The following is a 14,824-nucleotide window of genomic DNA, read 5'->3' on the forward strand; positions in this document are numbered from 1 at the left end:
GAGAACAGCAGAGAAGAGGAGATCAGACAGTGACAGAGGCCCAGAAAGTGACCACAGCCGGAAGGTGAGTGGGACCCAGGTCCCTTTGTGGGGACCCTTGTCTGGGAAGAGGAAACCAGTAGAATGTGCCTTCCCACATAATCCTAAAGGAAGATGACCTTTGAGGTCTCTTGAGACCCAAACCATCCTGTAATTCTGTGAAGCAGCTTTGTGCTCTGATGTGGCTCCCACCGTTCATCACTCTCATCATACAAAGCTTTGCTGAGCAGCTGACACACCTGGAGCAAGCAGCACTGGAAAGGTGACAAGGACCTGCCTCCACATCTTGTCATGGCTGCTCAAGCCCTTCACACAGCCATAGGGATGTTAGGAAGGGTAACATGCTCACCTCTGTGGCAGCACAGTTTTGGCTGTTTCCTCTCCCAGAACCATTTCCTTGTGGATTGAAAAGCTCAGGCTGTATTAGCTAGAGCTCCTCACTTCGGCAGGAGCTGAGTAGGATGGAGGTAAATTAAAGCACAGGCCTTCCCACTGACTGTTTAATGCAAAGCCTGGAGACATGCTGGCTCCCTCGAGCCTGCAGATGCTTTAATTAATGGAGCACAAATAGAATAACCCCACCTCAGTGTGATTCATTAGGAGGACACAGATGGGCTCTTAGACACTAATTCCAGCTGAGCCCCCCAGAGCAGGAAGGGGGAGCACGATAGCCTGTGGTCCAGCTAACCACAGCTACACTGTAATTGAGGCGAGGGACCAACTCCTCCTGCTCTGTAGGTCCCCAGCCATTTCTGCCTCACCCCACAAGACAGCACAGGCATCAGCCTCAGTCCTTCCCTTGCTTTTGGCTTTATGGATGCATCAGGGTCCATCCTGGCAGGACCCCCTCATCTCTCCTTCCTTGGGGACACGGTGTCAGGTCCCCAGCTCCTGCCAGCTGAGGAATGGAAGAGAACTGGTGCCACCCCAGCTCTGGCCCACGCAGGTGAGTCACCTTGGTAACAGGGCTTTCAGTCCCTTCTTCCTGCTGCTTCTCTTACCCGCAGTGCAAGGCTGAGGAGTTAATTCCTCTTTGGGGAAGGTGTGAGAGTGGCTGGCATGGAAGGACACGTTTATGAGGTGATGAATTGTCTGCAGGTAATTAGCACCCCAGGACTCAGCTCTGCACTAATCTATTCCCTACCCACTGTTGCTTGACAACACCCCACAGCCTGTCGGCTCCTGCTTCCACCTCATCCATTAACCTGACAGCTGGGCTACTTCCCCCCCACATGCTCCATCAGCTCTGAATTGTCTTTCCATTAAGCTTTAAATTTTTGAGCAGTGTCAGCCCTTAACCAGTCTGTCATGAGGAGTGATAAACCAGGAGCCTGACAGCAGTGAAGGTAAAGAGCCCCTTTGCTCTGGGAATGCTGCTCTTGAGCACAGGGTTGGCCGCAGCTCTGTGACTGTGGGCTCCCATGGATGCCTGGTGGTCACACAAGGCTGGCTTCCTTCCCTGCCTTCTCACTCTGAAGGACTTCACAGGCATAACTTCGACTTATGTATCCCAAAGCCTTCAGGTTGGGGGACTCATCATTCAAGCCCTGTTGAGAGATGTTGCAAGCACTCCAGGAACTGACTCTATGCCATAAGTAAACCATAGCAAAGGTTTCTGCCTCAGTTTTCCCTTCTGTAGAGCCAAAAAGCCCCAGTGTATTTAGGCTTTGGGTAAAGCAGAGTCCTGGTGTGCACACAGCACTTCAGAGAAAGGAGCTGACCTTGTCCAAAGTTGTTTTCAAATATTCCTGAGTATTTGTGGCGGTGACAGTACAAAGTACCCTGAATGCAGCTGTTTCAGACAGTTTTTTAACCAGAAGCTCTTTTCCCTGCACTAGGATGGTGGGAAGCCAGTCCAGAAGAGCCCTGGAGACCCGAGTTTCCCCATGACTGGCCGGGAGCGCTCGGAGTACATCCGCTGGAAGAGGGAGCGAGACCAGATTGACCTGGAGCGCCTGGCACGTCACAAGAATGCCAAGGGCGAGTGGCGACGGGCTTGGGATGTGGAGAAGTCGGAGCACATGTAGGTCCTTCCCTGTCCTAAGGTGTTTTGCCTGCAGCAGGCCTAAAGCCAATGGTGGGATCTTGTGCAGATACTTATAAATCCCATGCTGTCATGTGCCTGACCAAATCCACACTGCTGCCTCTTCCTCCCCAGACCATGCCCATTAGTGGGATCTGGTATCAGAGTGATTCTCATGTTTTCTTCCTAATATGAGCTCTCCTGAGGGGGGATACCATGTGCTGACAAAGACTGCCTGCCTTTGGTCCAATCAGGATATGGACTGTAGGCGGGAGGGGAGCATGAACCAAGGCTCAGTCTGCATCTGGAGGATCCTCTCCATTTCCACACAGACAAATCCAATGGCAGGAGGGTACAGGTGCTCTTCCAGAAACCTGGATGGACAAACTTGCATTGCTAGTCCACAGGTTCTCTAACTGCCCCCACTTCTTTGTCCTTTTCAAGCACAGGAGAGCCCAACATGCCTAAATCCTCCCCACTTCACAAACTGAGCCTGTTCAGGCACTGCGGGGCAAGGGGGTCACTTCAAAAGGCCACCTGTGTCATACAGGGACAATGCTGAGAACAGCAATGTGGGACAGCTGGGAATGGGGCTGGACACATCTCTGCCTTAATCACTGTCCCTCTGACTGTGCTGGTTCAGCTGGGTCACACCAGCTAGAGCTTTGGAGGATGACTTGGCACCTGTAGCAGGAAAAGCTTCTGGTAGGGTGTGGAATTAGAGACTGTTACAAAGGTTTGGTGATAGAACAGTTTGCACGGGACAGGTAGGTGGAACAATCCTTTGGCTGAGGAATGGAAACAAACACATCAATTTTCAGTCGCTGAGACCCCAATAATTAGGGGTGAATTGACTGAAGTGGCTGCTGAGTGTTGATGTCAAGACAGCCCTGAGCCCTACTGTTTTTCCAAAAATCCATTTTTAAGAGAAAAGCCATAATATAAAACAGGGCTAGAAGCCAACCAAATGGTCTGATTTGAGATGACAAATCCTGAAGCTCCTTCAGATTGTATTTGTAAGCTTGGGAAGCTGCATTTGAGTGTAGTACAACTACATCTATACATCTACTGAGTGTAGTACACCCTACATCTATAGGAGGTTCATAACATTTAATATATACATATGGGTACTGATGTAAAGGTTTTAGAGGTTCTTCTTTGGGGTAGAACTACCTCACAGCCTCAGCACGTGCTGCTTCAGCTACTGCTGAGAAACCTGCACAGGTTTGCCTGTGGGCAGCTGCAGAAGGGCCAAAGGCTGGAGCTTGCATCGTGCCAAGGGCTCCTGCCCACACTTTGCACACTGGAGGAGGATGGTCAGGTCTGACAATGCCTGTTTTTAACCTGCAGGTTTGAAGAGGACTTTGTTAAGGATGGGGAGCCAGCCTTGGATAATCCCAGCAGTAAGAAAGGTTGGCAAGGGACACCTAGACTCTGTCCTGACGCTAGTGAACGCTGATCGTGCGCATCCGAGTGCCACAGCAGCTGTCGTGGCTGTCAGCTGTGAAGCTCTGCTTTCCTGGGCAAACGCCTCTGAGCTGGGGGCTCAGCCCTTCCTGCTGGGCAGAGGGCTCGGGGGATGGGATTTGAGCAGCTGGGTGCTAGAGCTTTGGACCTTCCCAGGGAGAGCAGTGGCTTCTGTAAGCTGGTACAACACAGTGTGGAGGCGCAGCCCTGCCTCCTTTCCCCACACACTCGTTTAAGAGGCAGTCCTATTCCAGAGCACATCATCTCTGATCCCTGTGGCACATGCTGGCTTCTTTATGAGCATAAGTCCATCCTGATTCCTGTTTCTCAGGACCTGGACTGGCAAAACAAAGCTTTCCCTCATGACACCCTATTTGAACATCAGGTTTTTTCTGCCTGTCCATTACAGACCCTCACTCACTTTGGTGCTTCCTTTGTTGTGTCCTTGCAGGGGGAAGGAATGCAAGGAAATTCCAGCACAGGTCCTTTCCTGTGGATGGGAGAGGTGAGTAAACCACAGGATTGTGTTATGTCACCCCACCAAATGCCAGCACCTCTGATATCCCTCAGGGAGAGTGTTCTCTCCAGACACTTGCAGATTTGGAGAGCCTTTTGGAACATACCACATGGCTGCTCTCGTAGCTATGTGCAGGGGAGAAGTTTTACAAGAACAGCACAAGTAAGACTGTATCCAAGGAATAAGATTTAAAGTTAGAATTGGAATTTGGAATTAAAAAAACCACAAAAGAAACACCCTAAATTCTTGATTTGTCTTCATTACTTTAGAAAATATATGTGCATTATGCACACAGCTTCAAAGGCTTCCCACCTCAGAGGTCCTGTCCAAGATTACAAGGGTGTTGGCCTGTTCAGTGGTCCCTCAGCTGCTTCTGCCTGCTTCTGCATGGCATTCCAACCTGTTTTCTAGGTGGAGGACATCATGGAGTGAATGTGAGCGACCCTGGGCCGAAGGCAGTGCCTGCTGTGAGCAGCCGAGCCAAGGGGAAGGACAGACTGACAGGCAGAGCCAGAAGGTGAGGAGCTGGCAGCGCTGCCATGGTGTGCGTGTCCACACCTCACTCCCTGCCTAGTTATGAAGAGGCAACCTGTGCCAGGGCCTCCCCACACTCACATGGAAGCATATCCCACCTAACACTTCCCTGTGTCAGTGGAAAGCCATTGGCCCTTGTCCTGTTACTGCAGGCCCTTGTAAATAGTCTCTCTGACTTCCAAGCTACTTCAAAGTAATTTTAGCCTTCAGTATCTGCCTCTGTATCTGCTGTTGTGGAGACCTGGGACACTTGGGCACTGTCAGACAAGCAGGCCCAGACTGTGGCAGGCATTAGCACAAGCAAACTCTTATCTTCTTAGTCTGACTCACCTGTCTGTTCTGGCAAATGGAGTTCATGTGTTCATTACAATTAGAATTACAACAACCAGTTCATTAAGATTTAGTGATCTCAAATGAGTGTCTCTGGGTAGGCCTGGACAAGGGGCTCAGACAAGAAATACATGGCCCTGGAAGGAATCCCTGTCTGGGTGTCAGGCAAGGGACACTGGCTTTGTAAGAACTTCAAGGCCTAAATTCTGATTACTTTTTCTTGACAGATGGGATGCAAAAGAAGGCGAGGACATGTCTCTTGTGAAGGATGACCTTGATGGCCAGGTGAGTTCCTGAGTTGCAGGCTGGCAGCTGAGTTTTCTAAACACATGCACTATCAGGAATATTGGATAATCTCAGCAGTAAGAAAGGTTGGCAAGGGACCAAGGAATCGCTAATCTATTCCAGAGCTGGAACAGAGCTGGTTTTGGGTAACTGTACTCACCACTAACACTCCTCACATGGCCCAGTGTGACAGCAGATTCACTGCTTACCCTGACCCTCTGTCAGCACAACCACCTCACCTATTCTGGTTCCTGAACACTTCTCCACCTATATCCTTTAACATCTTTTTTCCTCAGGTTTTCAGAACCATCACAGACAAGAAATACAATATACTGGTATTTTAATAAGCTGAACTTAATATGTCCTTTGTTTCTCAGAGGAGCCTTGGTATGGACAGGCGGAAGAGCAGAGGTGACGAGGGGGTGGAAGAGAACTGCACAGCTGAGCTGGAGGAAAAGGGGAAGCAGCCAAGCCTCCAGGATCACGGGGCCTCCTCCTCACAGCGGCTGCGAAGTGGGAAGGTCCAGCCTGCCCAGAATGGCCAGAAGGAGGAGCAGAGGGGAGTGAGGGGCTGCAGCACAGAGGTGTCTGTGGCCAGCACTGGGGACTCAGAGCCAGGGCCCAAGCCAAGCAAGGAAGGTGTTGGGGAAGATGCCAATGGGAAGCCTGGCACTGCTGACGTCTCCCAGGAGAAGGAGAGCACTGACAGTGCTGCTTCACAGAGCAGCCTTCAGAACACTCTGCAAGGCACCAGGCCTGGCAGTGAGGAGACCTTGTCACTGTCCGTGGGAGCGAATGAAGATGGAGCTGGGTTGGAGAAGCAGCCAGCTTCACAACAGGAGTCCTCTGAGAACTCTTCCAACAGCCACGGAGGAAAGCTCGACACAGCAGCAGAAGATAGACTGGATGCAGACCAAGGACAGCTGGTGAGCAAAGGAGGGGAAGAAGTGACCCAAACCGCTGCTCTTGAGGGACAGGCACTTGCACTGAAAGGAAGTGAAGATGCTGAAGGCACTGAAAACCACGAGCCTTTGCCTCCAAGGAAAGCCAGCTCTGACAAGGCTGTTGTGCCTGAACAGGACGTGGCAAAATCCCAGTCTGGAGAAGGGGACGAGCCGGAGGACTGCAAGGACAAGGACAGTGGGGACACTCACAACTAGCAGATTGCCCCGGCTTGCCTGAGACATAAGGTGAGTCATCTCATTAATGCTCTCAGCCACAGTACAGGGCCACAACTCCATTTTCTGTGGTACAAAGGCATCATACCAGATAACTGTTTAGAAATGTTCATTAGCAGTGCTATGGATCTCTAAGGTAATTAAATCTGTGGATCACAAAGGCCTGTCCTGCAGTGGGTGGGGAAGGAATGCAAAGTCAGACAGAAAAATTTAGACAGAAAACTGGGCTGCTGAAGTTGGTTGATGACACACATTAGTTAGGGCACATACTGATCTATTCCTGGGAAACTATGACCTTAGAAAGGATGGGAGGAATAACCTCAGTGGGATGAGTTTATTTCTGTCTCTGGGGTGATCACAACTCAAGGTCAGTGTGGTCCTTCCCCAAAACACTTGCAAAGCCACAGCGGTCCACTTTGTGGGCAGAGATCAGGAGAAGGTTGATTGTATGTGGGATTCTCTTCCAGTAGAAGGTCTGTGAGTGCTGCACTTTGAATTACACATGGTAACACTGATGTACAGGGCAGTGTATAAATACACAGGGTGAGATGATTCCTGGTGTAAAGGCCCACGAACCAAACAGAAGGGAGGGAGGACAGAGCCAGTTATGGAGCAATGCTCCAGGTTTTACACAAACAATTTTTCTTCCATCAAGGCAAATGCAAAGCCAGGAGAAGGAACAAAGGATGACAAGCACAAAGTTAAGGTAGAAATTAGGAGGAAGGGGAAAGGAGAGAGGGTAGGGACTCTTTGCAAGCTGTGTTTTTTCCAGGCAATGTCGCACAGAGCAGAACATCACACTAAACAGAGATGAGTATTCCCAGAACACAGTTCAGCTTGCCTAACATAGGAGTGGCTCTCAGGACACTTATGCCTCTCTCCTTCACAGAGGCAGCAGCTCTGTTCCATAAGTAGGCACAGGAGGCAATGAGCTGCTCAGAGCCAGGCAGGCAGATCCCCCCACCAAGTGCCTTTCCCGGATTCCAGAAGCTTTTCTGCAGAATCTACACAGCAATGTGTCCCCCCGGTGTTGCTCAGTATTCCTCCCAGAGGTACAAATGAGCTTAGGGATGAAGTGGCTAAGCTGCTAACAAAGACTTTCCCTATAATCCAATCCATATAAAAGGCAGGGAGAAGTGCAAGCGTCACAGTGATTTAAAAAAGACAAAACATCAAGAACCAGCAGGAGCTGGTTCTATGTTTGAACTAAAATTCCTTCAGGTGAGGGAAATTAATTCCAACAGCATTTAGGAGTATGTTATGAAACACCTGGATGGACATAGTGGGAGATTACTCTCCAGCCACGCCTCTCCAATCTACCAAAATTCCCACCAAATTAGAGGATGGAGGAATTAATGACTACTTTGCTCACTCAGGATAACTTTAATTAGACACCAGCTAAGAGGAAACAATAAATTAGAGTAGTCCATTTTCATCTCAGCGATGGAGATTCCCATGGTTTGGTAATAGGGCCCTGAGTCCACTTCAGAGCTCAGCAGGTATATGTAACAGCTGGAAACATCTGTACTCAGTGATAATGATGTGCTGGCCCCCTGCCCGGCTCATGGGGCCTGTGTCCTACTCACATGAAATGCAGATCTCACATCCCTTCCTGCACAACTGCAGCCCTGTGCAGCTACCACGTGGGTTTCACAGCTCCCCCTCCCAACGTCTATTTATGGCACTAAAAATCTCCAGCACCTTCAAATCAGTGGGAGATGCTGTGCAGAGAGTGTGGTGGGGCTTTCATCCTTCGCTTCAAATAACAAGGAATAAATATTTACTCGAAGTGCAGGACTGGAATCCCTGGAGAACGTCCAACAAGTCCCAGAGAAGTAAACGATACACAAAAACCACAGAAGCTTTTCCCTGAATTCTCTTGAGAAAATTAATCTTAACATCTTTAGAGAAAATGCAGCTGGGGGTAGATTTCCAGAGCAGCTCCAGGGATCTGACCTTGCAGCACTGGCTGACGTAAACAGGAGTGGGGCAGGCAGGGCCTGAGTGCTGCACGACCAAGGAGGTCAGCAGAGGTCGGCTCTGATGCAAACCAGTGCCCAAGGTTGGTGCAGGAAACAGCACAAGCAGAAACCAGCACTTCCCAAAACAGCTGTGGAGCTGCAGAAGGACAACCAGCTTCCTTGAGGTTCAGGAGACAGGAAGGTACCATCTGCTGGTATGTTTGGGGAGTTGGCCTAGGATTGGCAGGGTCAAGGGCTTGCCTTGAATAGCATTGGCTTCCCTGGTCCTTCCTGCAGCCCACACCACCCTCTGGAGGCCATCCTCATGCCATGGGCATTTTAAATTCCCAGAGCACCTCTGAGTACTACCTAAGTGGAAAGCTCGGTCTTTATGCAGTCAGGGAGCGGGACTTGACATAGTTGTCTCCATATCTCTGGAGTGATGGCACAACATGGGAGGACAGTGTTAACATTGGAAAACACAGGGATTCTGTGAGAATGGTGCAAGAGACTAGGGACACACAGGGAAGGCTCCAGGGCTGTTGAGGGAATGTTGTTTAGTCTAGGAAAATGAAGGCAGAAAGCAGTGGAATTGTGATCTCTGTAGATATGTGGGTAGCGAGCATCAGCAAAGGGGAAGAAACATCCAAGCCAGAACACAATGCTGGGGCAGGGACCAATGTATCGGAGAAGCCCAAGAATAAATATGGGAAAATAAGGAAAAGGTGGCTTCCAGAGCACTTGGAAGCTCGCCATGGCTGAATCCTGAGGGCCACTTACTGGAGCTTAACACGTCTAAACATAACTCAGGGCTCTGATGGGCGAGCTGCTGTCATTCCAAACACCAGGAATGGAGCTGCTCTCATATCCCACAGTTGTTCCTGCTATCCCAGACCTTCATCAGCTATGTTCAGCTGCAGCTTCAGGGAGTTTTGCACATCCCTCCATCACATGGGGCCTGACCAGTAGGTCCCACAAGGCCCTGCTGTTGGCTTGGCTGTGAAGGCCATCCCAGTGACATCTCCCAGCCAGCCAGGCTGGGAGGTGTGAGACAGACAGCAGTGATCTGTGACAGTCCTTTCCTGTGACACTGAACACACAGAGGGAATTCTGCCACCACAGAATTCCCACTCTGGTGGCAGAGCCCAGGCAGTACACGGTGGCATTGCTGCCCTGAGCCCCAGCTCACAGCCAGCCCACAGCTGCTCCATGTTTCACTGGCCCTGGAGTTATGTATGGGAAAGAGGATACAGTGGGAAATGTGAGAAAGGCTAATCACTTTGGCTAATTACCAAGAGGAGTAATGACTTTAAAGCCCACCAGTGTCTTGACTGTAAAGAGTCACTCATGCATGGGAAGAAGGTGTCTGTATTGAAAGGATAGTACTGCAAAGCAGGAAAGGGAATTGTCTCCCAGCACTGAAAGACAGTCAGAGCCTTCTGAAAGCATCAGTGATCAAATAGATCCACAATAGGAGGAACTCGTGCTGGAGTCAGCTCAGACTCATAAACCACATTACTTTACAATATCTGGACCACCAAGTGTGACTGACAGTCTGCTTCTGGCCCTTCCCAGTCTCATTAAATCCGAGTGTGCTGCCACAGCACTGAGCAGCCCTCGGGAGCAGGACACAGCCAGCCCTCACTGCTGCACACAGACAGGAGAAGGAATTAAGTCTCCAGCAACAATCTCATCTCAGCTGTACACAGCATCAGTTGTGTCAGCACCTCAGGTCTGATTTCAGTGCAGTTCCTTATTAAATATATGTGGCTGTGTCTTTAAATGATTCCTTGAGAAGTTTCTTTTTTATGCAAGCCAAGTTTCCTGTGGTCTCTCCTGCCTTCGGAGGATTTAATCTCTTCTTTTTTATATCCCTCTCCCTGACCTTTCTTGGGAGCTTTGGGTGCTGAAATCTGCATCAGCAAAAGGCTGGTCTACAAATTTAAACATGGATGCAGGAAAATGCCAGCTCAGCAATTCTGAGCAGCACCCAAGCATCTGGTAACTGGAAAAGAAAAAAAAGTCTGCATTTCCCAATTAAAATCAGCATGTCTGGGTCTGGAAGCAGCTCTAGGACAGCAGGCTCCACTCACAGGATAGTTTTCCATTAGGAAAAGCTTATTCAGCCTCTGCCCTTGGAGTTCACACGTGCTGCACACCCAGGCCAGGTTCACCACGGAGGATCACAAAGCCCTACCTGAAATCAGCCTTGGTGCTCCAGGTGCTGAACCAGCACACACAAGAACACATCAGGATTGTTCCTGAGATATAAGGAAAGAGTAAAGTTGATGTATCCCAAAGGAGGACTGAGAGTGTTTAATCCAAACTGGTAGTCAGCTCGTCCCCTGGGCTGCAGAGCCTCCACTGCTCCTATTCTGATTTGGCAGCAGGTATCTGGGTTATGCCCCAGTGGTGCCTCCCAAGCAGCCCCAGCTGTGCAGGAAGGGCAGGGTGGAACTCAGCAGACATTTTAATTTACAGCTCAGCAGTTCCCTGGAGACTGATAATCCTGCAGCTGTCTCTGCTCTTGTTTCACAGGATAACGTGCTGAAGGCAGTGGAGGAGAAGAGGAGCACAAGCTTGTCCTCACTCTTTTACCTTCTATGAAATCAGCTTTCAGCACCTGTGCAGTGCCCTTCAGCACCATTCACAATGTGGGGTCCCCATCACCACCCACTCACAGTTCTGGCATCCCCCTTCCCTATCCGTGTGTCAAAGGACAGGGAAGGGTGCACACACTTCCACCCTAGAGAGAAAACACCATCACTTATCTGTTTGTTTGGCATATGTTGCAGCTGCGTGGCAAGCCAAGGAAATGTCTACTGGATGCACTTTATTTTATTTAATGACTAATTCTTTTTAAACTTATGGCTTGGGTTTCTGGGCACACACGCTGTTTTTTCCCCAAAGGCTGGAGGCACGTGCCAGGGGCTGTGCCAGCAACTGGAACAGCAGGAAGAGGTGACTGGCAAAGCAGAGGGGTGAAGTGTTAGGGTGTAGTTCAGTAGGTGGGTGAAGAAGTTTTGTTCAGAGCTCTTGTACTAGAGGTTTGCATGTGGTAGAAGTGTTGGCAGAGGTGTATGGTAGTGGCAGGGGCTGCAGGGCATGAGCAAGATGGGTGGATGGGTGGATGGATGGGTGGATGGAGCGCTTCTGACAAGCACAGATCAAGCCAGCACCTCCTCCTTGAAGAGCCTCCAGCTGTCCTCCCCTTTTAGAGGTTGAGGAGCACATCAGGACAGTGCTTTGTGCCAAGGAAGGTGCCTGCTTGGGTGACCAGGTGTGTGCATAACCCAGCTAACTCTGTGCCCCCTTTCCAAGCGTAACTGGGCATCCCTGCAGCACAGCGAGGAGGGGGACAGCACAATAATCTTCCTCCCCCACCACACTGCCCAAAGCAGTTGGCAGCAGGACCCAGGCCAAACTGGAGCTGGAGGTCCAAGACTTTGTATTAAACATTTTCACCTTCCTGATTGTGCCTTCCATAGCCTTGTGTTTCATTAAGAGAGCAGGAATCCTCTCTAAGCTGCTCTGCAGACCTTCTGACCTGGCCTTAAAGATACCTTTCAAATGGAGGATCTGGAGGAGCTTTACAAGCACAAACATGCAGGAATTCTAGCTGCTTGGCTTTCCAGTTATAGCAAGCTAGGGCCCAGCTGGAATACAGCTATCAGTTAAGGAGAAGGCACAAGGAATAACACAACATAATTTCTGACTTCTGAATGACAGCGCAGAGTGGGTGTCACCCTCACTTCAAGGCTGCTCTAAAATCTGATGCCAGAGTAAGCGTCCCTGGGACAGGTATATGTGGAGACTGCCTGGAATGTGCTGCGGGATGTTGGCTGACCGGGCTGGCAGACTGCCCTGGAGATCAGGTTGGCACGTGTGGACTGAAATACTCTATGCTGCTTTAATAAACTGATATTTGCACAGACAAACATTTGTTTTCCCACGTGACTTAGACCCGTGACACCTATCGTGAAGCACAAGCCTGGGAATTTCCTCCATGTGCCAAATTCAGGAGACTTTACTGGCATTACACCAGGTATTATCAAGAAACAGAGCATGCAGCTTTTGTGTTTTATCAGTAGAAACATCTCCACCCCACCAAAGCCCAGACTGGGTTTATTTGGACTTATCCAACAGATAAAACAGATAAATAGAAGATTGTAAAACTGCTCCAGGTCCTGGAGCTTCTCCATCACTGTTAAAGGCTGATTTTCCTTATCTGACTGGTTCAAAAACCTGCTTGCAATTGTTTAGTTTTTTAATTCATTATTATTTTGTACATCAGGTCTCTGACCTGACTCTTGGTCCAGTCAGACAGAGTCATTACCAGCATTTCCCAGGAGGCAGCTTGCCTCATGGTCCATGGAACACACAGTCTCAGCTCAAGAGCTGTTGTGCCCCAGGAACAGTTGGACACATGGCCAGGCAGGAATTTTACATTGCCCTGGTCCAGGACTGTGTTGAAACGAGATAAAAAACCTTACTGCCCTAGACTCCATTCTGAAAGGAAAACCATCACTGGTCCTCCGTTCCCTCCTTTCTTTCCTTTCTTCCAAGTGACTTTGCAGGTAATGATGCCCAGGAAGGACTGAGTCTGATCCAGGCTCTGGGAATGGGACTGGACAGCTTGTGCCTGTTCTAAGTGTATTTTTTCCTGCTCATTAACACTTTGCTCAATGCACTTTGTTTGGTGCCTGGGTTGTGATTTTTCAGACAACTGTGGCTTAGCTGTTTCTTCTTTATGGTGAGAGAAAAAATAGAAAAGTTGACAAATCTGATGTAGAGGGATTATTTATATGAAATAAAAGTTGGAATGAGGAAAAACCTCCTGTGTCTTACTATTTCTCAGTTCCACATGTAGAGATTTCTAAACGGAATCAGTAATCTCTGCCTTTTAGAGCAACAGCTCCGGTTCAGAGCACCGATTCCTTCGGGAAGCACTGAACTCCTGGGCTAGCTCAGCTTCCTCACCACAAAAGCTTCCTACAACAATGCCAGGAAGATGAGGATCACTTTTTCATTGAGCCATCAGAGCCACCACCTCACCACCACTGCACTTTTCCTGCAAGCAAATGCAAGGACAGCTCACAGAGTTCAGAGTCACCTGCCTGCACAGGACCTGTTCCTTCCCAGCAGTGGCCAGTAGCTCAGGGATTTCGTGGAAGTTTTTCCAGCTTTTCCAGACACAAGGGAAGCAGCAACACTCCCAGGCAGAATGCTTTTTCCTTCAGACCAAAGGATCAACTGGCCACAAGACAGCGTTCTTTTCCTTAAAAATTTGGGAATCAATTTCAACACAGCCACTCTGTAGCTAAAAGTATCAGAATTGATCCTAGACTAGTGAGTCAGCTCTTGCATAAAGAAGGTAATTTAAGAAACTTCAAGCCAAGGACAAAAATACATTTGGATAAAGTTGGAGATACTTGTTTCCAAAGCACTTACTGAAGGAGGCAATAACACAAAATCCTGACGGCAGTTCAGCTCTCCATTCCTATCTCAACAAGTCCAATACCTGCAGCAGGAGCATGCACACAGACCACTAACCAGTAAAGCCCAATACAGAGTCTCTAGATATAAAAATAACAAAAAATTTCACTGGTTTTCCACAACTATCTCCCTCCAGATAAACTGGTTGCAAGTGGCAGAGGACACTGAGGACACTGGCACTTAGCTATCAATTTTGTATTTTAAGTGCATAATACAGTAATTAGTGCTTTTCAAGTCAGTGGGAGGCCCAGAGCAACAGAAGGATACAGCACTGCTGGGAAGTTCAGGCAGCCTGCTGCCTTCCCTGGAAAGGTTGTACAGCAACAGTTCAACCAGCTCCCAGGTTCTGCAGCACTGGCAGGCAACATTGGGAAGTCCGTGGATGATTCCTGCTCACACCATCCCAGTGCAGTGACACAGCATCTGGCCAGTTTTCCCAAAACTGCCTCTGAACACATGTGGAACAGCCACAAGCCAAGCTTCATCCCCTTAGCTTCATGCTCCAGCTCAGCTATGATTGTTTCTTACGCCATTGCCCTCTCTGTGTGCTCCAGCAGCTCTAGGACTCAGAGCCAGCCGTTGGTAACACCCCCCTGAGCAGCCCACCAAGATCAGCTTTGACTTCTCTGGGGGAAATCCCCGATGGCCAGAAGCAGCCACTGGTTTTGTTATCATCCCTACACCACACAACTGCTATTCAGCTACGCTCAGGGATTAAGCCAAGATTCCCTGTCAGAAATACTGCACAGGAATCCAGGATTAAGATGATGTGCATTGCATCAGATGAGCCCGCAAGAGAACACGCGCAGGGAAAAAAGAGCTTTTAGAGATGGAAACGTGAGCCAGCTGCTGGAGCACATTACATGCTCCAGTAACTCTTTTTCCTGCCCTTCCTTCTGGTCCCTCTGCATGGGAGTTACACTAAATGCTCTCCTTGAACAAACTGGACTCATTTGGACAAGACCAGTCTGCACAGGCAGAGGCCAGGTATTAG

General features: G+C 49.3%; 1 protein-coding gene across 1 annotated transcript in view; it reads left to right on the forward strand.

Moving 5' to 3' along the window:
* CCDC9B (coiled-coil domain containing 9B) overlaps positions 1 to 12,123 on the forward strand; it is a 25,659-nt gene extending 13,536 nt beyond the window's left edge. Inside the window, exons 7-14 of the mRNA XM_014309292.2 lie at positions 4 to 64; positions 1,878 to 2,062; positions 3,413 to 3,474; positions 3,981 to 4,034; positions 4,458 to 4,563; positions 5,138 to 5,195; positions 5,573 to 6,385; positions 10,873 to 12,123. Of these exons, the coding sequence (XP_014164767.1) occupies positions 4 to 64; positions 1,878 to 2,062; positions 3,413 to 3,474; positions 3,981 to 4,034; positions 4,458 to 4,563; positions 5,138 to 5,195; positions 5,573 to 6,355 (1,309 nt within the window). The 3' untranslated portion in view covers positions 6,356 to 6,385; positions 10,873 to 12,123. The remainder of the gene's footprint in view (positions 1 to 3; positions 65 to 1,877; positions 2,063 to 3,412; positions 3,475 to 3,980; positions 4,035 to 4,457; positions 4,564 to 5,137; positions 5,196 to 5,572; positions 6,386 to 10,872) is intronic.
* The last annotated feature ends 2,701 nt before the right edge of the window (positions 12,124 to 14,824 follow it).

This window comes from Geospiza fortis, unplaced genomic scaffold (genome assembly GCF_000277835.1).
Source record: "Geospiza fortis unplaced genomic scaffold, GeoFor_1.0 scaffold450, whole genome shotgun sequence".
Lineage (NCBI taxonomy): Eukaryota > Metazoa > Chordata > Aves > Passeriformes > Thraupidae > Geospiza > Geospiza fortis.